General features: G+C 34.4%; 2 protein-coding genes and 2 non-coding genes across 4 annotated transcripts; 3 read left to right on the plus strand and 1 right to left on the minus strand.

Moving 5' to 3' along the window:
- Positions 1-9798: 9798 nt before the first annotated feature.
- LOC141613096 (glycosyltransferase family 92 protein RCOM_0530710-like) lies at positions 9799-11520 on the plus strand. Its single transcript, XM_074431832.1, has one exon. The coding sequence runs from the start codon at positions 9799-9801 to the stop codon at positions 11407-11409; it is 1611 nt and encodes a 536-aa protein (XP_074287933.1). The 3' UTR covers positions 11410-11520.
- Positions 11521-12588: 1068 nt separating this feature from the next.
- On the plus strand, positions 12589-12660 carry TRNAE-UUC (transfer RNA glutamic acid (anticodon UUC)). The gene has a single exon. It is a non-coding gene; the product is annotated as a tRNA-Glu (tRNA).
- A 781-nt stretch (positions 12661-13441) lies between these two features.
- Positions 13442-13513, plus strand: TRNAE-UUC (transfer RNA glutamic acid (anticodon UUC)). Its single transcript has one exon. It is a non-coding gene; the product is annotated as a tRNA-Glu (tRNA).
- A 10146-nt stretch (positions 13514-23659) lies between these two features.
- Positions 23660-25060, minus strand: LOC141613097 (uncharacterized protein At4g19900-like). The gene has a single exon (XM_074431833.1). The coding sequence runs from the start codon at positions 25058-25060 to the stop codon at positions 23660-23662; it is 1401 nt and encodes a 466-aa protein (XP_074287934.1).
- Between the last annotated feature and the right edge of the window lie 1860 nt (positions 25061-26920).

The raw sequence follows: 26920 nt of genomic DNA on the forward strand, positions 1-26920 counted from the left end.
ATTATGGATGTGAAATTAGAACTTAATTTCTTCGATGAAGTGATAATTAAATTAAACATTGATTTCGGGAAGCCAATTAGGTTGTTGACTTTATGGCTTCTATTGGACATTCATGTCCAACTCTTTCGAGGTGGTTTAAAAGTCAATGGCTTCAACTTACCTCACTCATTTGAAAGGATGAGATAAGTTGGTTATACCCTTGAATCCTAGAGGATCAATCTATTTTCCTTAGCTTATCAAAATAAATTATATATATTCCGCATGTCCCGGTTATTTGTTTGTCTTTGGTGTTGGTACAAAGACTAAGAAAAAAAAAAGGTCAAATATTAATGACAAGTTGACCAAATTGAGTGTGAAGGATTCAATTATCCATCAAATGAATTGTTAAAATATAAAGGACAACAAATGGAATATGCAAACAAATGATTTCAAGCAATTGTACCCAAAATTGAATATGCAAACAAATGATTGGAAGAGTTTAAACTAATAAAAATGGAAGATTTTTGTGAATTTAATTTGCAATTTTAGTAAAATGCAAATAATCATTAGGGGGCGGGGGGGCGGCAAGTGGTCATTTTGTTTTGATCAGAAATACTTTACATAATTTCAAGCAATTGTTATTTCTAACTTCTAAATTCTCTTAAGGTGAGATTTTTTTACCAACTATTTTTCTTGTGAGTATTCATTTGAATATAAAAATGGTGAAGTAAATGAATGTACCTACCTACAAAACATTACAATTTTTGTATAAAATCAAACAACAATTTACAACAATTTCTAATTCACCTGAATTCTAAAATTTTGATAAAATCATTTTTTAGACCTTGCAACCAAACAAGTCATAAAAATATTGTAATTTTGATCACGTTTGTAAATCTTTGAAAATCCTAAACTCCTATTACTTTACTATTTGTACCGTATTTTGTAAGGTGTTATGGACTTTAGCCGACATTAAGACAGATTTTATTCACGCTAAACTCAAACCAGGGGTAAAATCGGAAATAAGGAACTGAAATTGCCCTAATCCCCTAACTCTCAAGTCTCAATGCAGTACTTTTGGATCAAAAAAATTAACAATTCAATTAACAATAGAAGTTTAATCAGAAAACTTAAACGCGATTAACAATAGAAGTTGAATGAAAAATACCCAAATGCATCAAATAGAATCTTATTAACAATAAACAATTTTTAATCAGATTAACAATGAATCCATCAAATTAACATAAACAAATACAAAAGTATTAGAAAACCCTAAATTTGAAACAAAGCTTTAGAACATAAGCAATTGGACTGAGAGGTGTAATAATCTTGAATTTCCGGCGAATAAGTTGGCGAAGACGGTGTGTATTCAGGAGACCTCGGTGTATAATAAGGAGAGTATGACTCGCAAGTAGAATAGTTGATGTAACTCGGAGATGACGGTGTGTACGTAGGAGACGAAGGCGTGTAGGTCGGAGACGACGGTGTGTAAATTGGGGACAAGGGCGTGTATGTCGGAGACAACGGTGTATAAATTGGGGACAAGGGCGTGTAGGTCGGAGACGAGGGTGTGTAAGTTGGGGACGAGGGGGTGTATATGGGAGATAAGGGTGTGTAGGTTGGTGATGAGGGCGGGTAGGATGGAGAATCCGGGAGTAATCAGCCGGATGCGGTGTGTAAGGAGGACTTTGTGGGGAGTATTGAGGGGAATTGGGAGGAATTTCCGAGGAATAGAAGGGAAACAGTGAAGAATAACCAGAACCAGGAGAAGAGGGGCTGCACGTAGGAGACTCCGGCGTGTATTCGGGCGAATCCGGCCAGTCGAGAATAGACGACGGAGAACGCGGCAAGTCGAAAGACGGAGTATACGTAGTAGTAGACATGGTGAATTGAATGAATAAGTGAAATTGAATTATGTGATTTTAATTTGTAAAGACTGAAGCAATAAGGAAGGGAAGAGACGAGGTCTGTATATATAGGTGATGCGATGCTTTGGATTGGGGCCCACGTTATTATACTGATTTTGTTCCAGAAATAAGACGGGATAGATTTTTGGTTAGTTTATACAGGTCGGTTTATGTGTTTAGTCACTTTTGTCTTGTCATACTCCAAAAAGGACTAGGAATCATGGATCAACAACAAGTAGGACGTACAAGTATTATTTTTCCGGATTTATATTTCTCAACTTTATCCACACATTTTTTTTTTATCCACACATGTTATTTTATTCACGTCGAAAAACAATGATGTATACTTACATATGTATATGAAACTAAATTATATTAATACTCCTTTTATACCGATCATTTGTTTACCTTTGTTTTGACATAAAGATTAAAGAAAGATATGAGAGTCAATTATTAGATGACAAGTAGAAGAATTTAATTGTAAATGATCAAATTATCCATCAAAAGCATTTCTAAAATAAAAGGCTAAACAATTAACTGAAACAACTCAAAATAAAATAGGTCAACAAATTAGGGGGAGAGAGTGGATAAAATAAATCATTAGTTCAATTCATAACAATTCATGACCAACTTAGAGTTGGCATAAAGGGCTGCGAGCCGGTGGGTAGCACATCACGGCGATAAAATCAAGGAACCACGGGCACGACACGACTGGGCTTAAGACGGACTCCAACGCGATTTTCTTCAGAAATTTGTGCCCAGGCACGGTGGAGTCCGGCACGCACCAGGTACGACAGGCTTGGCACGACGCGTCCCGAAGAATGGCTCGTTGATCATTATTTATTAAACAAAAAGTACATTAATATTTATTAATAAAATATATATTTAAATCGTTAATCATCATTTATTAAACAAAATTACATTAATATTTAATAAAATATATATTTAAACAATTAATCATCATCTATTAAACAAAAACAACTAAAAATATATCAATTATATAAAGTTTTTTTAAAAATAAAAAAAATATTAAAGCACATGGGCCGGTCCACGGACAAAGCACGAAAAGCCCATAGGACAGGCACGGCCCGAGCACGAAAATGGTCGTGCCTTGAGCGGGCCACGGCGTAGGTTTGGATCAGTGGGCTTGGCACGACACGGCCCGAGTAACTCAATATTCGTGCCTGGGCCGGGCCAATTTTGGGTGAAGGCACGACGGGCCGGCCTAGCACGGCCCATTGCCTACTCACGAAAGCCGGTGTCTTCAACTTAACTCAATCATTTGACTTTCCTTATTTATCTATTATTAGTGGTTATAATAACACTCATAATCCCACAATCTCTCTCTTATTTTTACTTACATCCACATATCAACATTCCACTAAATTTTACCAAAAAAATAACAAAATTTGAATTTTATCCCTATAACAAAAGTACTTGAAAGCTGACACTATGATAAATTACTTCTTCATTATCCACTAACTAAAGCTTAGGCCCAAACAATATACACAATTCCCAACTTAGATTTGAAGTAATTAGGATTCTCTCAATTTCCTAAAAAAATGGAGGGTTATTCTATAAACGGCCTAAATTTTATTTTGCGATGATCTAACGGACCCGATTTTAACATGAAAAATAAAAGTAAAAGCAAGTGAAATGAAAACAACAATATTAAATTGTGTTATAAGAGTGAAATAAACCCTTCATTTCTTTTAGAAAATGGACATAATCCTTACTCAATTTGAGGTACCCAAAGAATTTTCAAAATTCAGTAACCCAAGGTGGAATTTAACCAAACTTTAAGTACCCAAATGGTAATTTTCAGTTTCTTTGAAATATATCATTCAAAATAAATAATTTTGTTCACATTTTAACTAGACTTTTTTTATCGTATAAATGCTGCTTACCGAAATTTCATGCTTGGAGCTTGTTTGAAACTGTTTGTTTCAAATAGGTCCATGTGAGCTTTTTTATTTTTATTTATTTCCAAATTACAATTAAAGCCGCTACTTAAAGTATAATACTCTCTCCAATTTCATATTTTCTTCCCTTTGTTAGTGGGCACGGATATTAAGGAGTTGAATAAAATAAGAATAAAAGTGTTGGGTGAGGTTTGGTGATAAGAGAGAGTAATGAATAATTATGAGTTAAATAAAAAATGATGAGGTCTAAACATTAAGAAAATTAATAAAATATGAGTAAAAAGGTTGACTGCACTTTGGTGATAGGAGAGATGGTTGAATAAAATAATAGTAAAAATTTCCAAAATAAGAAAGGGGAAGAAAACCTGAATAATCCGTTTTAGAAAATAGGGAAGAAAATATAGAATAGGAGGGAGTAGATCTTATCCTATTACAATTTTCTGTGACCTACTTTAGAAACTCTTTAGGAGGTGTTTGGTTCGCGCGTGGGTATGAGTTTGGAATTAGGAATCATACCCGGGTGGTATGGGTTTGGAACTTGATTCCTCATACCATGTGTTTGTTTCAATTTCGGGTGGAATGGGATCGAACTTCATCAAAGTTAAAAAAATCTAAAATACAACATTGAAAATAATTATTTTTGATACTAAAAAATCATGAAAATGAAGAGTTAATCAAATAAATGTAAAAAAAAATTCATTTAAAATGTTCCATTTAAGTTTTTTTTCATGTTTTTTGGTTTTATTACTTGATACACATGGTATCAATCTCATACCCATCTCCCCCCTTGGGTATGAGAAATCCATACCTCATGGATTTTGAGGTATGGGTATGAAACCCCTATTTTTGCCAAACAAACACTTGGTATGGGTTTGACTCATTCCAAACTCATACTTCATATCTTTATGAGTTGAACCAAAATCCCCTTAGTCACCATTGATTTGGTTTCGGCGCCAAATCAATCCCAATGGCCGAGACACTTAAAATAAATAAAAGAAAATTGATCAAAATTACGACCACCCACCCTAACAAGGCCGCTATAGTTTATCAAAACCTGGTCGAAATTGGCAAAGTAACACTACCTTAAAGCCACCCCGGTCACCCCCGACAAAGGCCGTAACATGCTTTTAAGTAACTGCTAGAAAATGGCCAAGCCAATGTAAGGTGGCTCGCCCTGATCCACCGGGGCTAGGACCCGACTAGGACCATGATTATTCCAAATTTACGCTTATGAAAACAAGACGGTTTATACTTAATAATTTTCAATGCGAACAAATATGATAAATCATCCAATAACCCATGAACTCAACAATCCAATTATATGAGTACACACTCCGCACCTTCAAATCCACATTATATCAATCCAAAGTATATAATCGATTTTGGCTGAAAATCCGACTACATTTAAACGAACTGGTAATTACACATATCACTAACACTCCTCCACACCCCCCCCACCACCACCACCACCACCACCACCACCACCACACCCAGTCGAGACGTATGGTGAACTAAGAGCATCCATAAAGGTGAGACTCCTCATATTTTCTCTTTAATTTTCTTATTCATCCACCTCATTTTTCATTAACTTTTCTATTTACCCTCCCCAATTTATATCTACTTCTATACAACAATGAGGTTCATCAACAATATTAATTCATACCCAAATATATGGAACTTCCCCAAAAAAACGCACAAATTACTCATATTTTTTTTGGGGACCTCCTCTACAAATGGTGGAGCCTCTAATTAAGAGGAAGTGTGTGCAATAATGAGGCTTCTCATTTGAGGAAAAAGAGTACATATAAGGAGGCACTTCTCCACCTTTACGGATCCTCTAACAATACACTTTCAATACTATACTATCAACAACGGATCCAATAGTATTCTTGTTGCGGAAGCTCGCTCTCGCTTTAAAAGAAGTTGTTTTAGCAGCTAAATACTTAGGAATTTCAAAGTTAATAGTAGAGGGTAATAATTTATGTTTTATTAACTCAATACGTAATACTTGACAAATTCCTTGGAAAATTTCTAGTATTATTAAAGATGTGAAATTAGACCTTCATTTTTTTGATGAAGTGATAATTAAACACTGTTTTCGTGAAGCCAACAAGGTTGTTGATTTCATGCCTTCTATTGGACATTCATGTCCAACTCTTTCGAGATGGTTTGAAAGCCGGTGGTTTCAACTTACTACTCTCATTCGAAAAGATGAAATAGATTGGTCTTATCCTGGAGGATCGATCTAATTTTCTTACCTTATAAAAAAACAGCAATTCTCCTATAAGACCGTCCTATAGCATAGGACGGGCCCAAAAGAAGAGAAGCCCAATGAAAAAGTAAATAATTAAAAAACCAAAATAATTTTATTAAGATAAGGATGCAGCACTTAGCAAAATTATAACTGACGAGAAGATGGTTAGAGAGAAAAAATAACTCCACCACAAACTTGCGTACGTCTATCAATCAGTTACTAAATGAGCTTTCCTTGCAGAGTTATGAGCACATTTTTCTTTTCTTTTTATTCACACACTATTAATAGACATTTTGTTCATTAATGATCTATGCCTTGCCTCACCTTATTTGATGATAACCCTAAAATTAACAATTTTTAAGCTAAAATATTTAGTTTTCAACCTATAAATATTAACACCTCTATGTGAGTGGGTTTAAAAGCCTTTGTTTTCCACCTACAAGAATTAGTTTTTATGTTATACTAGTAAGTGATAGCTTGTCAATCTAATTACGTGATGTTCAACTTGGATGACAATTTTTGTCTTTAACTTAATCAGTAGGGTTTTTAACATATAAGTATAAGTTTTCAAGTTTAAACTTAAAATTTTATATTAAACTGTACTCATTGTAAACAAAGAGTTATAAAGATAAAATATTGAGTCTAGCGTACATAAAATTTGGGTTTACAAGGTAAGTAAAGTATAGGTTTGACATCAAATATTATGAAAACAAGACTAAAACATCTAGGTTTCCATTAGAAAAGTCAAGTTCTTACCTATAGTGACACGATCTTTTGAATAGATTGTTACATAATGGCAATATTGGATATTTGGATCGTCGCTATTGCCAAGCCGGCATTAGCATTTTTGATTTCGAGTCATACTTGGTTTTTAAAGGTTAATATACAAGTATTGTCATAGCCAATGTGGGACTCGAACCCACACCATATGCATTGATGCACATACTCTTCCATTTAAGCTAATTGGCTTTTGATATGCACATAATAAGTTCCAATTCTCCCTATTCTTATAATCTCACTCAAAGGCACAAGCACCAACAACAATATACATAATAGTCTTGAAGTTAAACCTATTAGTTCTTAACTTTAAACTTAAAGTTCAAAACTCAAAGTTATAATTTAAAAAAAAAAACTTTTAATTTGTTTTTACTAACCCAGTCAATTCAACTCGTATCTCAACTTAAAGCATCAAGTATGAATCAACGTCAATGCTTAATTAATATTGCTTAACCTAGACTTTAAAGAGTAAATTTTCATATTAAAAAGACATATCAATTGTCAAAAATCATTGAGCCAAACCCCAAAAATCAAGCAAAACTTAAAAGTAATAAATTTAACACAACCGCATAAATCAGATAATCATGGTTGAATAATAAATTACTCCATACATGTGATAGTATGATACTTACCTTCACCTTGAGATCGATATTGATCAATTCGTATAATTGGATACCAATGATATATTATGGTGAGAGAAAAATTAAGGAGTACGGATATGGGAGGTAGATAGATTGAAAGAAAAAGGAGGCAAGTAAATGAAGAAATTTTTAAATTGAAAAAAAAAAAAGAGAGGGGGATATGGGAGGTTATATTATTTTGGCTGTCAAAAAAATGGGTAGAGGTTTTGGATACTTATATAATACGGATTGGGCTTTAAAGAGAGCGGTCTTATGGTATAAGACCGCCTCATACAACAATTGGTGTAAAAAAAAAATACTATACTATCAACTTTAATGCGGAGAATAACAAAGGATTCCTCAACCGTTGAAATTGGGCTTAATTAAATGCTAAATTGGGCTTAATTCTAGCTTTCAATACTATCAATTTTAACGCTTAATTCTAGATTCGGCCCATTCGGGTCCAGTCCAGACCGGATAACATCCCTCATTGATTTAGGGGGAAGTGATAACTAAGCCCCAAACGTTTGCCACTACGTGCAAATTAGCCCCATAACATTTTATACGTGTAATGTTCAATTTGCCCAATTAGAGATATCCGAGTAAATTTTTCGCCGGAAATATTGACATGGCACCGGAAAGACGTCTAGGATATTAGATTAAATAAATAATAAATAAATAAAAAAGCAAGAATTATCACCTCACTTTTATCACTCGTTACTTCCTCCCTCTTCTCTCCCACTCTCATACGAAGTATATTTTAAGCTCCTTCCATCCGATCCATTTTTTCTATTTTTTTCATCACTATTTTGTTGTTTGTTGTAGCCTACACTGATTCTCATATATCATCCACCATTTTTGTAATTAAAGTTTAGCAAGTATCACAAAAACTGAAAAAAAAATGAAATTTGGGGAAAATTGAGTTTATGCACAGTACACTTATATACCGCCATTTTTACACGGTTTGAGCTCGAAAATTAACAATGGCGTGAAGAAGATAGGAAGCAATTAAAAGACGTAAGAAATAAAAATAATGGGGTTAATTTATTATCTAAAGGCGAAAGAAGATAGGAAGCAATAAACTAAAAATTAACAATGGCGATGAAGAAGATAGGAAGCAATAAATTGAAATCTGTCAATATTTAAAATCATGTTTTTTTTTAAAAAAAAATTATTATTTAATTTAATCTATCCTAGTCATCTTTCCGGTGGCACGTCAATATTTTTCGGCGAGAAATTCTCTCGGAAATCTCTAATTGGGGCGAATTGCACATCAGATATAACTAATGAGGTTAATTTATACGTATAAAATGTTATGAGGCTAATTTGCACGTAATGACAAATGTTTGGGACTACCAACCCATAATTTATTTAATTTAAGCTTACTGTCTTACCATATGAAGGGGTGTGCGTTATCCGGTTAGGAGCAGACATGCCGAAATCTACAAAACCGTAATTAAAACTTTCAGTCCGGTTTGTGGCCCATCAATTTTGATGGATTTCGATTTCCAATTCGGATTTGACTAAAATGACCAAATTACGCATTTAACTTTTTATTTCTTAGAGTAGTTTATATAAGTTCCTTTATATGTTTCCTAAACATGCTAAATTCCGATTCGGTCCGGTCTTGGACCAAAATTTCTGGTCCGATTCCAAACCATCCATTTTTGCCATTCCGGTCTTGGTCCAATCTCGTTCCAACCGGACCCGTGCACAATCATTATGAACATGGCCCGTGAATAAGTAAATTTGGTCCAAAGGACAAAGGCAAACAAAATAAATCGGAGAAAAATGACCAAGTATTGAGAGTTACACCTACCAACCCATAATTATTTATAAATATAATCCTTTTCCTAAGAAAAAAAATGAAAGAACATGCAAACTTGTTTGAATTAGGACAATCAACATGTTATCAAGTGGACTTTTGACAACCTTATTATTCTCATATCAAATTTTGTAATTAGAACAAGTCATCCATTATTACGCTGTCATAGATAACTTCGCAAATTATACATTCATGTTCTTCTCCATCATTTGTTTCAATTATTATTACTATCTTAATAATAATAACTAGCATACATGATCAAGCAAGCAACATGCTCTGACTTATTCTTCCAACATTTATCCCTAACATCAAACTCATAATTCCCTTAAACATCTCTTAATCTTAATTCCTACTCTATTTCATGGAGTCGCGGGCGGTCCAAAAAGGTTTACGGGTACTCAAGTCGAAAAAGTCGTTCCTAGTACGATTGTTCTTTTTCTTGTTCGTCTTTCTTTTTGTATTTCATGTAATCAAGTTCGAATCCAGGAAGCCTTTTCTTCTTTCGTCCAATTTCATGGAAATTCCTGATTTTTCCCTTTCGATTGCTAGCAAATCAGTTAATACAAAACCCAACTCCGAGTATCATAGAATAAAAGATATAACAATCGAAAACACCGTTTTATTTCCTGATTTTGTGTTAGTAATTCTAACAAATAATGCCAAGGTTACGCCTTTGTATGATGTCGTTAATTACAGAATTGACTGTGTTTATAGCACAGAGTCTGTGGAGGAAAATAGTAGCATTGCTTATCCAATGTTGTCTATTGATGAGCATAATTCCGGCGAATCACGATGGTTAGTACGGTGCCCATTACCGCCAGGGATCAGCACAACCGCAATTGGGTTGCAATTACACCATGACACGGTAGGTCACGTGGCGTCAGAAAATGGGACCATTATGTCATGGGGTAATAACAAGTTAGTCTATGAGGCGGCGTTCGATGGAGAAGACGTAGCTGCAATTTTTGTCAAGGGTTTAGGCCTAAACGGCGAAAAAAAGTCTGACCCAAATCAGTTTAAATGTCGATTTGGTAATGATATCGCGCTAATTACAAAAGCGATCACAGCTGCACAAGAAGTCATCCGGTGTCCCCTGCCTCAAGGTGTGTCAAGATCAAGTATTTTGAAGAACAATGAGGCGGTTCATGTTACAATCGAAAGGAGGATCGATTCCAAGGAGTATATTGTACCGTCAATTGCCAAATTACAGAAGAGCGACGATAGTAATGGTTATGTACAAGGGGATGATAATAAGTATGAGCTTTGTGCTTGTACTATGGTATGGAATCAGGCCGCCTTCATTAGGGAATGGATAGTTTACCATGGTTGGCTCGGGATTCAACGATGGTTTGTGTATGATAATAATAGTAATGATGGATTAGACGAAGAAATTAACGATCTTAATCTAGAAAATTATAATGTGAGTCGGCATACTTGGCCGTGGCTTAAGTCACAAGAAGCTGGTTTTGCACATTGCTTGCTAAGGGCTAGGGATCAATGTAATTGGGTCGCGTTCTTTGATGTCGATGAATTCTTCTATTTCCCTCCTCCAAAGGTAAGGAATAACGATAAGGTCGATCGTAGAGGACGGGATGCTCTACTCTCTATAGTGCAAAATATGTCATCTACACCATTAAAAGGTCAAATCAAAACAAATTGTCATAATTTTGGACCCTCAGGACTAAAGGCAAGTCCTAAGGAAGGTGTGTCATTAGGGTACACATGTCGGGTCAAGATATCCGACAGGCATAAATCCATAGTACGTCCTGACACGGTGGACGAGTCTCTCTTAAATCGAGTTCATCATTTTGAGTTGAAGACTGGTTTTTCAGGGAAGACTCTGTCTTCAACGGAGGCCGTGATCAACCATTACAAATATCCTGTCTGGGATGTTTTTAAGGCGAAGTTTGAAAGAAGAGTTTCCGCGTATGTTGTTGATTGGAAAGAAAACAAAAATGAAGAATCGAAGGATCGGACACCCGGGTTAGGAACACAAGCCATTGAACCACAAGATTGGCATCTAAAGTTTTGTGAGGTTTGGGATACAAGATTAAGGGACTTCATAAGAGCTAATTTGGCTGATCCTATTACTACATTGCTCCCATGGCAGAGGTCTGGTCAATGATTATTTTAGCTTAGCTATATACATGAGTAAATGATATACAATTGATTGTTGTATGCATAGATCGTTACAAATTCTTTTGTAAGACGGTTATTATAACTTGTGGGTTTTCAAGATAAAACCTATTTCAGTTTTTCGGTAGGATAAAGTACGAGTGACCACAATAAGGTGTGGTATTGTAAAAATGATAACATTTATTTGAATTTTGAATTTACTTCCACTTTTACATGATGCGTAACACAACGATAAACGATAATTTTACTTGATAGGTCGACCATTATGTGGTAAATTTTTATGATTTTTATGCCTTAGATAATTTTAACTATCTATAATCAAATGGGTTTGGTGTGGTGGTTGCTCAACTCATCCGTTAACTATGAGATCAGGGGTTCGATCCCTACTCATGGGAATGGAATGGAGCAAATTCTTTGTCCAGTTGTTTACCTTTTCGTGAGAGCACCCGCGGCGAGAGAATTATTATTGTCGACACATTGTTGTCGACGGTCGACTGTGGACACCCCGATTTAAACCAAAAAAATAATTATAATTATCTCTATCTAATTAGATTAGATTGAAGTCATATATGTGTTGCACAAGTCACAACCGAGAACGAGTTTTATATTACTCCCTCTATTTCACAGATTATTTGTTTTTTCTATCACTCACCCTCAATTTATCCACTTGTTATTTAGTAATTTGCCCCTTCCTTTTTTCTTGTTATTTGTGCCAAAACTAAAGGAGAATAATTGATCAGGACGGAGGGGGTAGTATTGATTAAATTTTCAATTCATTAATGTGGAGTATTTAGTTTTAAACCTTATACATATCCTACACAATTTGCTGATTTGTTGAACAAAAACAGCAACAGTTAGTCTTGCTTGTGACGGGCTAATTCCGTCACAAGCTTGTGACCTCTCACAAAAAGGGAGAGGGGACAAGGTGAGACACCTCCCATGTGCTTCCCACTCACCTCTCAATGGGTATTTTGTGAGAGAAAACGGTACCCGTCACAAGCTTGCGACGGGTACCTCCGTTACAAATGAGAATTTGTGAAACAGCAAACTAAATGTACACAAATTACATATTTACATGCCGTAGATACGTAAAAATTGTGCTCTATCTTCAATGTGACAGTCGAATAAAAGGGGTCAAAAACATTAGTTCGTCTTTATATTCACATCTTCCGATGTCGTCCAGCGGTTAGGATATCTGGCTTTCACCCAGGAGACCCGGGTTCGATTCCCGGCATCGGAATTTTTTGCTTTTTCCCTTCTGCACACCCAATTAGCTTGTGGAAAACTATCAGCGCCTGTTTGTGATTTTTATGCCCTTAGATAATTAAATTAGATTGAAGTCATATAGTATCGCACAAGTCTCAACCGAGAACGAGTTTTATATTTGATGGACCTAGTTCATATAAAACATGTAGAAAGGAATACTTGAATTCCTACGGAAGCGTATGTTACCAAGATCTTAGGAGCTGAACCACCGTTTGATCACCCGTATCAGCTCCCACTATATGGTAGCTCTCTTTTTCTCTTGCGTATGTTTTTTTATGTTGTCTCACACTAACTTATTTCAGGAGATCCAATGACTACCCTATTTATAGTGGAAGAATAGTCAATTGGAATAGGACTTTAATTTCACAAAATCTTATCGTAAACTATATTTCCTAAGTCTATTTAACTTATCCAATAAGTTTTCTTGACTTCTCCATAAGTCTTTCCATTATTATATTAGGGTACTTATCATATGTGGACTCATAATTTGTATTAGACTTAAAATTATTCAACAATATTGGTATTTAATAATTAAATCTTTTATTGAATTTTCACTTCATTAATTAATGTGGAGTATTTAGTTTTAAATCTTATTATACATATCCTACGCAATTTGCTGATTTGTTGAGCAAAAATAGTGAAACTAAATGTACACAAATTACATGCCGTAGATACGCAAAAATTGTGCTCCATCTTGAATTTGACAACCACAGCAAAGGAAACAAATATGGTAGTCCGTCTTAATAATCATACCTTCCGATGTCGTCCAGCGGTTAGGATATCTGGCTTTCACCCAGGAGACCCGGGTTCGATTCCCGGCATCGGAACTTTTGTTTTTCCCTTCTGCACAGCAGCTAAATAGCTAATTAGCTTAGATCGTGGGAAAACTATGAACGCCTGTTCATGGAGCCGGAGGCCGTTATTTTTAGCACAATGATTATTGAGAAAGGAGTCAAAGGACTTTGTTGTATTTGGCGTATCGTGATAATATGGGATTCTACATTTTACTTGAATCCATTGTTATCTCCAATTTTTCTCGGATGCTATGCATACTCTCCCGTCTCAATTAAGAGTTTACACTTTATTTTCCCTCATAAAATAAAGTAAGTGTACACTATTTAATGGGCCGGAAGGAGTACAATGTAATATTTTTTTTAGTGAATTGGAGATAAACGAAAAATGAAAATTTTATCAAATAAACAAAAATGACGTTTGTACAAATAGATTTCTTTTGATATTAAATGAGTGAAAAGGCGGGTATTGCAATATGAGATGACGGAGGTCGGAGGGATTAAACTTGAAATCTAATGTTTATTCGGGCGCAGAAGCAGGAATTATATGTATCTAGGGCTAAATATTTTTTTTCCCAAGGAATTGTATGATTGGCATCTAAAGACCGAACTTCACATATTTTTCAGTTAAGGGACTCAACCTTCTTCATAATGCTCAAACACCTAACTTAATAAATCTCGAGTTCCGTCTTGTCAAGCCAAATAACAACAAGTCTCGTTCCTTTGTACGACTGTGCGTGGGAAACGTTATGAGTCGCGATTGAAGCATCGTTGCTGGCCTGAGCCTTATTGGTAGTGCTATTGGGGTGGTTTAGGATATCGTACTAGTCAAATTTAGTCCGTCTCCTCACATGTTTTAAGACCGGGAACAATCAATATGCCATGCTCTGTTTAGGGTCGGTTTCAGCAAATGTTGGTCATCGTTAGTGCACTCTATAGGGCGTACTTCACTCTGTTTAGCTATGGTTATTATTCAAACACGTATGATTTTGCAAAAGTGTTCCTAATTGAATGTGTTAAAGTTAGTTGTGTTCAAGAGACACATTTAGTGCAAAAACACCATCCACAAAGTTGTCTAATAACTACTCAGGTTAGTGAACGAATGATTTTCCGAAAATGCATTTCCACCTGAAGAGCAGAACTTGGTTTCTAGAAATGACAACTTATCCCCCTTCCCTTTTAGCTTTCAAATAACTACATGCTACACAAATTGCATATTATGCAGATTTTGGAGGTGATGAAACTTTTTTTTTTCCAGACTTGCGCCGGAAAATGATTATGTATACAGAGGAGTACGACTGTACGAGGCAATTAGCAATTTAAGTAGATATTTGCAGTGTGTTTTAAAGAAGGAATAGTTTTATGTACTTGGCCGCAATTAATATTCTAATGAATGTTTTGGTGCAAAAGTTGTAATGGGTTGAAGTTTTGACTATTTTATTATTATTATTATTATTATTATTATTATTATTAAAGTTAACTACGTAAGTTCTTAACTGTAAAGTTTAAATGTTAAGTTCCTTAATTGGAAAAATAAGCAAAGTTCAGGTCTTTGTCTTATCCTTAACTCATTAAAAGGGTATCTTTTACCCGCTATTATATTTTACGTTTCCCTTTCCTAATATTTTGACCCAACATGACAAATTAAGTATTTTAATTTGTATTTTATCGGCATTTTAACATTCGATTACTCGTATAGCAAATGAAATATTTTTTTAATAATTCAAGTTATTTATGCGACTAATAACCACTTAAAATTGAGTCTATAAGATAATTTAATAAACTCCATTTTCAATGATGTACATAATTAAATGGTGCACTTTTACATTAAAACGAGTTGGAAAGTCGAAATTGAGACTTACATCTCAATAAAGAAACAAGATATATATTTAACAGTCTCGTGAACTAAAATAGACAAAAAGGTAACCGCTCAAAGTAGATGATGATATGTATTAGATGTTAAGAAGGAAAAAAAATGAAAACTAGAAGAAAATAACGGCACAAGTCTTGCCGGTGATATCATTTTGATGGTATTTGCTATTAAGTGTGAAAAGGAGAAACTAGAAAAAACCGAGCAAAAAAGTAATAAAATGTCTTTCTGAGATTCGAACTTGGGTCTCAAGCTAAAAAAACTTGATGTCAGACCAGTATGGCGAAGAAGAGTAACTAATATTTAACTACTCTATTTTATACTCCCTCCTATTTCATATGATGTTCCCCCTTTTCCTTTTCATCCAATTTCATTGTTGTTCCCTCTTTCCTTTTTTAGATAACCTTGTGTGGTCCAAAATTAATTTGATGTGGGGTCATGTGTATTGTGTGGTCCAAATTGATTCGTTTAATTCGTATGTCAAAGAAAAAGGGGAACAACAAATGAAATAAGAGGTAGTACATTTATTTATTTTTGTGGAAGTTTCTAGGGCTATAGCCCTAGTAAAATGGGCATGGGCCTAAATCTGCTCATGTGTCTATTATCCATGTGTTGTGCACTTGTACGGAAGCGTAAATACCTTGTGTTGGTTTTTGCTGCGTCGGTGTCCGTGGTCTATAGACCATAATAGTACGATATTGTCCGATTTGGGCCAAGCCTTCACGGATTTACTTTTGAGCTTCTTCCCAAAAAGTCTCGTACTATTATATTTTAGGACACTTATTGTAAAAACAACTTTTCACTTTTACACTAATAATGTGAAACATGATTATCCATTTTAACAATCTACATGACTTTATCTATGCCATTAAGCTAAGATATCTTCGATTTGTATGAATATTGTGGGTTGTGGCTTTGTCCCATGCATATAGACCTGGCAAAATGACCCGAACTTGCTTGACCCGAATATGACCCGAAACCCGAATTGACCCGACCCGACCCAGACCCGACCCGAACATTGTCTGACCCAATGTTGACCCGACCCGAGGTGACCCAATCCGAAAAGACCCAACTAATGACTGAACTGATCCCAAATGACTTGAAGTGACCCAAAATGACCCGAAACAACTAGTACTAACTCATATTAATACTATATATATCAAAATATAGTTTCTTAAGTGCTTAGCCATTAACTCAAAAGCAACCCGACCTAAAATGACCTATACCCGAAAATGACCCGACCCGAAATGACCCGACAACAGGTCACCCGAAAGCGACCCGAAATCCGAAAGTGACCCGACCCGACCCGACCCGAAATATGTGACAGACCCGAAATGACCCGACCCAAACCGACCCGACCCGTACCCGACCCGAGTGACCCGTTTTGCCAGGTCTACATGATGCATAGCAGGAAGCAGCACATGGCAATAATTCCTTCTAAACCACTCACTAAAAAAAAAACATTTTACTCGTGGGCTGAACTTAAATGTTTGAAACTTCTAGAATCAGGCAAACTAGTATCAAATCAAATTATGTGGCTTACTTCGTCTCCATCTTGCGTCCCTTCATACTTCACGGCCCAATTTAACAAAAGTGAGTAGGATTTAACGATCTAATCTAAGCACAATGTCCTACTACGCCTACTAGTATGAGGATTTGTAGGGAGCGTCGAACCGTCGAAGAGCACGAACTAATTAGGCTATGGTCCGAACGATCTTTTGGAAAAGAAATATGCAATAATTTTTTAATGATTAGAAATATGATTGATGTATGTATCGACTTGAGGTATAATTTAAACGTCCTTTGTCCTTGTTTGTAATTCTCCTTTTGACATCAGTTACAGAGTCTAGCCGGTCAAGTCTTAAACCTGAATTTTTCGATCCGATCTTTAATCTATCACTATTTGTCCTTCCGGTTTGATACGATCTGGACCAGTGTGCCGTCCTAAATCCTGATTAAAACCCACAATTAAAAATAATATATATATAAATAGGTTTGGCAATGGTAGGCTGGTACCTGACACGTCCACCCAAGTTTATTTGTAGTTTGGTGCGAAGCATTACGCGCTGACTGGAGACATGGCTCAAAGCGAGTCAATTCTTTCTCTATTCATGATGGCGTCGTGGCATTGGTCACCGATTGAGTCATAACTCGCCGCATATTTTTAGAATAAGTGCAATGGAAAGTTCTTCTTTTTGCAATATCATATGTTGATAATTGATAATCTTTAAAATTAAGTATTTTTTGTCACAATGAACGAACTTTAAATAAAGTTATTTGCTGGGACTCATAATTAATTTGTATGTCTACCATTTTCTAGTTTTTTTTTTTTTGGAAGAACTTGGCTCTTTTCAAACTTAGTTTATTTATTTAAGGACACTTATTTTTTCAAAGGACAAATTTTTTTTAGAGGTTCTTATTTATAACCTCAATACAAGTCCTTAGGGCAATAATAATGGTAACATATAAGAAGTTTCATACCATATTATGAACTCCTTAACCATTGAGTTAGAAAATAAGGAGCTCCTTATATGAAATCGGTTTCTAAACTAAGAAACCAGTTTCATTTTATGAAAAGAGAAAAAAAAAAAATTGGACCCACAAATAAAGTATGGAACTTTAATCATTGAGGAAAAATAAAAAATTTCTTATATGATGATGTGTTATGTATCAACACAAATTCAAATTTAAGACCCGTCAAGTAATGACCCATTTGCATAAATAGGACAAAGAAATTGTTATTCCCAAGACTTGTTATTCCCAAGACATTTCCTTTTTATCCTATCCTTACAAGTGGATATACTTAACCCGTCTTAACTTAAGACGAATATATCCGTCTTAAGAGAGACTTATTAACGTATCAATGAAAAAATATTGTATGAAACTACAAACATTAACCAAGTGGTGTTAGTCCAGTGATAGCCGGGTTAAACCTTGAAGCTTGCAGAAATGCAGAAGTTGAGAGGTCCCGAGTTCGACTACCAGTTGGGGCGATGATCACTTGGCCACTGCAACTCCCGAAGGGGGTGGCTTACATGGTCCATGTGATGGTGCGGGAATGCATGGGTCCGGGGGGATACAACCCCCTCGTCATATAAAAAAAAAAAAAAAAAAAAAAAAAAAAAAAAAAAACATTGTTATCGCCCTTAGAGCATCCGCAAAGGTGAGACTCCTCATATTTTCTCTTTCCTTCTCTTATTCATCCACCTCATTTTGCACTAACTTTTCCATTTACCCTCCCCAATTTATATTTACATCTATGCAACAATATGATTCCCCAACAATATTAATTTACACCCAAAAATTTGGGAGTCTTCCCAAAAGCAACTCAAAATACCTTATTTTTTCTTTGGGGACTTTCCCTACAAATAGAGGAGCCCCATTTGTTGGGAGGATGTGTGCAATAATGGGGTTTCTCATTTGAGGAGAGAGAGGGCATATGAGGAGATTAGCTTACCTTTGTGGATGCTCTTAGTCTCATGGAGGATGGGCCACTAATTTGTTTAGCCCTCTTTGTGCCTATTTGAGTATTATTGCACTAGTTTAGACCACGTGCATTATATGCACGGTATTTAAAGTTTAATATTTTTATTAAATTACTTATATAATATTGATACCTTATAGTTGTTTTCATTTGTCATTATTGTATTTTGCTTAGATAAATAAAAGCTGGAATTGAAAATTAATAAAGAATTGAGTAATGAGATGAAATATATTCTGATAAAAATATTTTTGTAGCATAAAACTAATGAGTTTCAATTTATATATATTTTTTCAATTTTATTTGTCACGAAAATAATAATAACGATCGTTTTATACAGTATATGAGTTAACGCATCATCTAATAATAGGATCAATAAAAGATTTAGTAATTTATATCAAGTTTTTTTAGTTTAATTAAAATAATATAGTTTAGAGTTTATTGAAAATAATAAATTTGATGAAAAGATTAATTTTAATGAAAATATAATAGATGAATTAAATTATACAGTAATTGTTAGTTTTCTTATTTAGTGAATAACCATAATTATTATTAGTTTCCTTTTTTGAAAATATGCTTTTGGGCGGAAAAATGATAGAGTTCAACTATTCTTTTAGTAGATAGGGGATGTCATATTTGGTGGTCTCTTTCAATTGGCTCGTCTACTACTTATGCCCTACTCCTCCCTCCATCGATCCATAATAGATTAGATAAAATTAATAGAGACTTTCTTTGGAATAAGAATCCTTCCCAGCGTTCTCCTAATTTGGTTGGTTGGCATAAAGTTTGTTTACCAAAGTCGGTTGGTGGTTTAGGAATTAAATCTTCTGAAGCAGCTAATAAAGCTCTTCAAATGAAACTTTTATGGAAAATTCTTATGGATAAGGAAAGTATATGGGTCAAAGTGGTATCTAAAAAATATTAGAGAAATTGTTTACTCTTTGATCATAAGCCTAATGCAGCCTCTTCTTGGCAATGGCGTAAACTAATGAGTCTTCGGACTCTATTTAGAAAAGGACTGAGATGACAGGTAGGTAATGGAAGCAACATTAAGTTTTGGTCTGATAATTGAGTTTTTTCACACCCACTTACAAGCAGTATGGTTGATGATGATAATAACCGTGATCTTAATCTTTTGGTTAAAGATTTCATAACCTCTGACAAGCAATGAGATATTTGTAAATTATCCAGTTTAGTGAATAACGATATTGTTAATCAGATTACTAATATTCCAGTGCCACATAATGATATTCCAGACACCCTCATTTGGGGATTGTCCGTAGATGGAAATTTCTCTACCAAAACAGCAACTTGGTTAACGCAAGGTTTGTTCGATCAAGCTCTTGACAAATGTGAATTTCAGTGGATTTGGAAATTGAATATTCCTCCTAAATTGAAATTTTTTCTTTGGAAAGCCTGTGTTGACGGGCATGACGGCCTTCCAACAAAAAGTAGACTTCTCAAGAGTCATATTGATGTCCCACCTCATTGTGTTCCGTGCAACAATCCTATTGAAAACAAAGATCATTTCTTTTACGAATGTCCCTTGATTGGGTCTGTCATCCGAGACCTGAACATTATTAGTTTCAACGAGTTTTTGTCAATTTATGGCATTATTACAAGTCAAAATTTTCTAACGAAACTTAATTATCTTAAGGATTTAATTCCAAAAGATGACTTTATAAAGATTATTTTTATTTGGTGGAATGCATGGTTCCATAGAAATGATATTATCTTTAATAATGTTAATTTAAGTATCAGCAAACTTATTACTTTATGTAATAATAGCACTAAGACATGGAATGTGACTAGATTTAAGGATCTCAACAATCCCGAGGTAGAAGAGTCAGCTAGAAACAATTCTAGTAAGGAAGAGATTTGGTGGGAAAAACCTACAAACGGTTTCCTAAAGCTAAATTTTGACGGATCGAGAATAGAAAGTAATAAAGCTGCTTTAGGATATTTTATAAGATATCACAATGGTAAAGTCGTTTTGTTGGGAGCAAAAATGTGCGGATCCAATAGTATCCTTGTTGCGGAAGCACTTGCTTTAAAAGAAAGTATTTTAGCAGCTAAATACTTAGGAATCTCAAAGTTAATTGTGGAGGGTGATAACTTATGTGTTATTAACTCGATTCGAGGTACTTGGTAAATTCCGTGGGAAATTTCTAGTATTATCAAGGATGTGAAATTAGATCTTCATTTTTTCGATAAAGTGATAATTAAACATTGTTTTCGTGAAGCCAACAAGATTGCTGACTTCATGGCTTCTGTTGGACATTCATGTCCAACTCTTTCGAGGTGGTTTGATAGTCGGTGGCTTCAACTTACCTCCCTCATTCGAAAGGATGAGATAGGTTGGTCCTACCCTAGAGGATCAATCTAGTTTTCTTACGTAATTAAAAAAAAAAAAAAAAAAAATTGGCATTGCGGATATAAACTAAGTTTAATGGCATACTCCATTAGGGAGTATTACTTTTCACCGTTTCACAAATATGGATGACATTGAATAAAAAGATGGATAAGGGTGAGACATGGAGATCACTTTATCCATAGGCTGCCAATTGTTCATAGATAGAGATTCTAATCTACAAAGAGATAAAATCTTTATTTCCTATCATACCACCCCATTTACTATTGGATTAATTGATAAAAATACTCTAAACTATGCGTGTACTGCTCAAAATACTCCAAACTTTATTTTAACTACCTATAAAACCAACTAATACCCCTATTCGCTTTTATTACAATATGTGACCGGTTACCTGTTAAGCGGGTGAATAAATTCCTAACTCTCGTCTAACTCCTGTTTTTCTTTTCATTTCTTTGTTGACCTTTTCACCTAATCAAAGTAATCACCATTCAAGCTCTCTCTTTCCTCTCCAACACAAAACTCCATTGATGCTCTTCACCAATGCCATGGATGACCGCATCATCTCTTTTCACAACTCTCTGAAAACCCCTAATACCTTTCATCACACCAAATCCCTCAAACCCATCATCTTCATATATCGAAAACCCTAATTTGATCAATTATCACAATCAACAACTTAAAATTCAAATTTTCGTCGGAAAATATGGATTTGGAGCAAAAACAAATTGATTTAGTCAATCAATTTGTGAAAGAAGCGTCGGAAAGCAAGGGTTCTTCCTTCTCTTCCATTATCATTGATGGTATTAATCAAATATGTGCTTAAATTTGAGAACGGATAAAGGAGGTTGACAAGCTAATTCATTTCCAGATTTGGGAAAAATAGGAAGAAGAAATTGATTCATATCCAGATCTGGAAAAGTTGCAGACAAGAGGTGATGAGAGAACGATATTAGAGTGATGTCTGTTTAATGGAAATATGTGCTCAATTTAATGGGTGCAAAATTGTGTTCGTTTGATTGTGAATATTGATGATGAATATTTGTTTGATAAAAAGAAATTATGATTATAGGTGTATTATAATGATTTCTTGGTGAGATTATAATGTACAAATCCAAGTTACAATTTTAGGTGAGATAAATTAGTCTTTAGATGGAAGATAGATAAAATTTGTTAAAAAGAAGAAGGTGAAGAATTGGAGAAAGAAGAAAGAAGGGGTGAAGAAAGAAGATGAAGACCATAAGGAAGAAGATGAAGATTAATCAATGTTGGGCACTAAAAAAAACTACCTGCTACAATAAGTTAAGAAAACAACCAATTCTATTCAAAGTCAATGGTGATACTAGTTGGTTTTATTGGCAGTTAAAATAAAGGTTGGAGTATTTTGAGCAGTATACCCATAGTTCAGAGTATTCCTATCAATTAATCCTTTACTATTTTACTTACCACACACAAAACAAGTTACTCTTCATTCTTCTCCGTTGTCCTACGCTCTTCCTTTGTTTCAGTTAATAGTTTACACTTATTTTATTTTTTTATCGTAAAATAAAATAAGTGTAAATTATTTACTGAGACAATAAGTGTAAACAAGCTCTAAATAAGGACATTATAATAAAATGGACAAAATTCCTTAATAAAAGTCAAGGTTTAGGTTTTGGCATTGTCTTGGTTTATTGCATGTTTTCAACTAAGCACCACATAAACAATTGTAATAAATTTGAACGGTCTTGTGAATTGTGACATCTGAATCATGGCACATGCTTGCCAAACTATTTAATTTGCCTTATTGTAGTGTAATTGAGAATCATTCTGAGGTCAAGGACTATTGCACTTGTACGGCAACAACATTATTTAATTTGCATTATCTACCACAACTACCATCTACAATTCATACACCCTTTTGAAAAATTCAAAAGTTCTGATACTTCCACCATAAATTAAAACGGAAATATTGTTTTAGGGCCAGATTAAATAGATACTAAATGACATAACAAATTGGTGAAGAAATGCCAAAAATTTTGTCCATATTATTAACATATGCTAGTATTTGGATCTTTATAAATACAACGGATATTTCATCTTAAACAAGACCGATGATACGTCCACTTGAGGAAAGAAAAATAAATAAAAAGAAGAAAATATATATATATATACATGTGAAATTTGACAAATAATACAACCTTAAATCATGGCAATGATGGTAAAAATGAATAATTTTTACACTATTTGAATGATTACAACAAGTACATGTTAGTAAAAACTACGGAGTATGATCTTGTAACTAAAAATACAATTATCACTTGAAAATTACAAATTTCTAATTAACAAAAAATACTATCAAATGCTTGACAAAAAGATCATACAACGGAAAAAATGACGAGTTTTTACGATTCTGAGTTAAAAGTATCGAAAAAACTCACCGTGTTTTTATCGTAGAACAATGTTCGAAACTTGGTAAGATCAAGAATCATAAACATCTTGGCATAATATACAATGGTTAGAAATTAATCTTCCAATGACACTCTTTTTTTCAATTTTTAAACCATGAGTTTGTCTATTCCATAGATGAATCCCATAAGACTCTCCATTGATTTCCCCAAACTTGTTCTTAACCCAATTTGGGCCATTCTTGCTAGGTTTCTCGAATAATCGAGTAATCGAGATCGGATCAATTGGGTAAAATCCTAGAGGAACCATAACATGAAAGTGAAAATTTGAATCATTAACAGCTTTAGACACAGCCCTTGTTGCCATTTCCGGACCAAAACCCCACTTAAACCCGTCAAAATTCCAGGTAAATTCCTCCATAAATCTCCACAATAACGGGTGCCCCTTGTCGAAAATCAACACCGCGTTGCCTACTGTTTGCCATGACCTCATACCGCGGTCAACTGAATCGACTCCAATCATATTTCTCAATCCCGAAACATCCTTAATAATGATCATGTCACTATCGAAATACACTCCACCGTATTTATACAATACAGCTAGTCTTAACAAGTTCGAGAGGTTCACAGTAATGGGGACAGTCCCTGGATCGACTTCCCCAGACTCTAACCTCTCGAACCACCCTTGCGCCGGAGTTTCACTAAACAGATAGTGAAAATCCGGAGCAAGGGTCAGGACTTTAAGCCCACGGTCTAAAATTGGTTTTAGGATGGAACGCCCTGGGTTAGAGTCCATGGACCTAGAGAGTATCACAACGCACCCTTCAAAGTGTGCCTTGAGCATACTCTCTAAGGCGAAAATCTCTCTTTTACCAAACAAATTTGCAGGGTAAATCCAAGTTAAAAAGATTCTTACCCTGCAATTTGTTAAAAAAACTTGAATCTTCTCATCAATATTTTGTGTTCTACTCGTTGACTTCACCAATTTTGACTCTTGCAGCTTCTCCTTTAGCCATAAGATCCGTTCTTCCCTAGAACAATTCCATGGTGGATTCGCGAATACATCAATTGACGGGATTTTATCGTATTCTTCATCCGATTCTTCCTCGATTTTTGTCGGGTCATAACCGTCAACCTGGTTGCTTGTCGGGTTAGAAGGTGGCGGCTCATTTGATGCCGCAACTGGTGCATCTTGGTTGCTTGTCGGGAGCTCAATGACCGAGTCATTAGACTTAGACTCGGTCATTGGCACCAAATTAGTCACATTTGGTGTCAGGTTGGTTTCATTGGAAACATCATACTTGGAAGATTGACTTATTATGGTATCAGAGCTATTAATTTTAAGAATATTAAGACAATTATCGGCGTCGCGAGGATGAAGATAAAGAAAAGAGAACAAACAAATAGCAAAAAGAGAACTAAACCAACAAACAGAAACAAAAGAAGAAGGAATAGAGAATTTTCTCATCTTCATTTTAGTTTTAATGGAAGCTGTAATGTTATTGTAAGAGGGAGGAGAAGCAGCAAGTTTTGTCGGTCTAGGAATTATCATCTTATTTCTTACTTAATTATAATCATTAATGATAAATTAGTACAACTTGTGTTGAGTAATTCAATTAAATTACTGTTTATTGTCAGAGAGTGGGTAGGAATATATATAATATAGGTGAGTATTTTAGGGAGTAATATTTATTTGTGTTCGTAGTATTTTTAGAAGGGAAGTGCTAGGGCGACACCGGGTGTTACCGAGTTTCGGTAACACCCTAATAAAATAATAGTAAAAAATTTAAAATTAAATTATACTTTTCATTTTTGCGCTAATATCGTAGGGATAAAATTGTAATTCACAATATATTATATTAACAAAATAAAATATAAAAGATATTTTGTACTAATTATAACTAAATTATATCTATACAACATACATATCATAACAAACACATCTCTATCTTCATCATCAAATCATAGGTCTACCGATTAACAAAAAAAAAAAAACTCTATTGCCAAACGTAAAACGACAAATACCTTATGGAAATTTTTCACTAAATTCAAGTACTGTAATTGTTAAGGTATATTCAATTGCACAAACTAAAGATAAAATAAAAATTATTCATTAAATTTGTTGTGTTTTAATTCACAAAAGGAAGAAGACATTAACATTGATTTTGGTGGGAGACAAAATTCACAAATCGGACGCTTCAAGTAAACAAGGTTGTTTGGCATTTATATGGAAGAACAAATTACGACTTTGCAAACACCCGTAATTCATTACTCAACAGTAATTTAGATTGGTTGTTAAACATAATCTTTTAATTTTTTTTAATTTATTATTTATTATCATTATTGTTGAATTAGTTCTTCACCAAAAAAAAAAAAATTATTGTTGAATTAGTCCATTAATGTTAAGTTCCTAAACCACCCTTTAGAACTAATTAGTTTAAAATTTGAATTTATATGGAGGGAAACTAAAATGCATAGGTAAATTACAATAATATCCCGGGTGTCGCTCAATTTGAGTAACACCCGGTGTCGCCATCTCATTTTCCTTTTTAGAAAGGTACACATGGTTGGGTAAAGTAGAGACTTTTCAAACATTGTAGAGTATCTCCTCTTCCTCTTATTTCCTCTTTTTTTCTCTATTTTTTTGACACCTCATTTTTCATTATCACCATTCTCCTTCTAATTTTTCTTCTATTTTTTCCCTACATCAAAGAGGATCCTCCCTTCTTCCTCTTTTATATTTTAATTATTTTTATAATAGTTGATAAATTTATAAATATAAATTATAATCCACATGGTTTAAGTTTATGGAAGAATGGGCACAAGGGCCTAAGATTAACTTCCTCTAAAAATAGAGGAAGTCTTCCTCTTTCTCTTCCAAAGAGGATGTCCAAATTGGTTCCACATTGAAGAGGACATCCTCTTAGAATAGAGATAGTACTAAGAGGATGCACCATCCTCTTCAATGTGAATGCTCTAAGGTGGATATATCCGTTTAAGAATAAAACGGTTAAATACTATCCCATTTGTTTAGATAAGATCATTATTTTGGTTCTTCTTAAGAATTTTCTTTTTGTATTAATATTTAATCCGTCTCAAGGTTAGATAGATATGTCCGTGTTAGATGAGGTTACACAGATACTCCTTTTATACCAGACTATTGGTAACATTGACTTTTTCACACTTATCGAGACACGCTTTGCAACGTGAATATGTTTAGTTACACAGTATTAAAAATTATAAAAATTTGATATTCTTATAGCATTTATGACGATAAATCAAACAATATCTCATTTGACTATATTTTATTTTATAGATTAAAAATAATATCAAA

Source organism: Silene latifolia, chromosome 11 (genome assembly GCF_048544455.1).
Source record: "Silene latifolia isolate original U9 population chromosome 11, ASM4854445v1, whole genome shotgun sequence".
NCBI lineage: Eukaryota > Viridiplantae > Streptophyta > Magnoliopsida > Caryophyllales > Caryophyllaceae > Silene > Silene latifolia.

Coding starts and splice junctions, on each gene's coding strand:
- LOC141613097 (XM_074431833.1), bottom strand. CDS start 25,060: ATGAAGATGAGAAAATTCTCTATTCCTTCTTCTTTTGTTTCTGTTTGT.
- LOC141613096 (XM_074431832.1), top strand. CDS start 9,799: ATGGAAATTCCTGATTTTTCCCTTTCGATTGCTAGCAAATCAGTTAAT.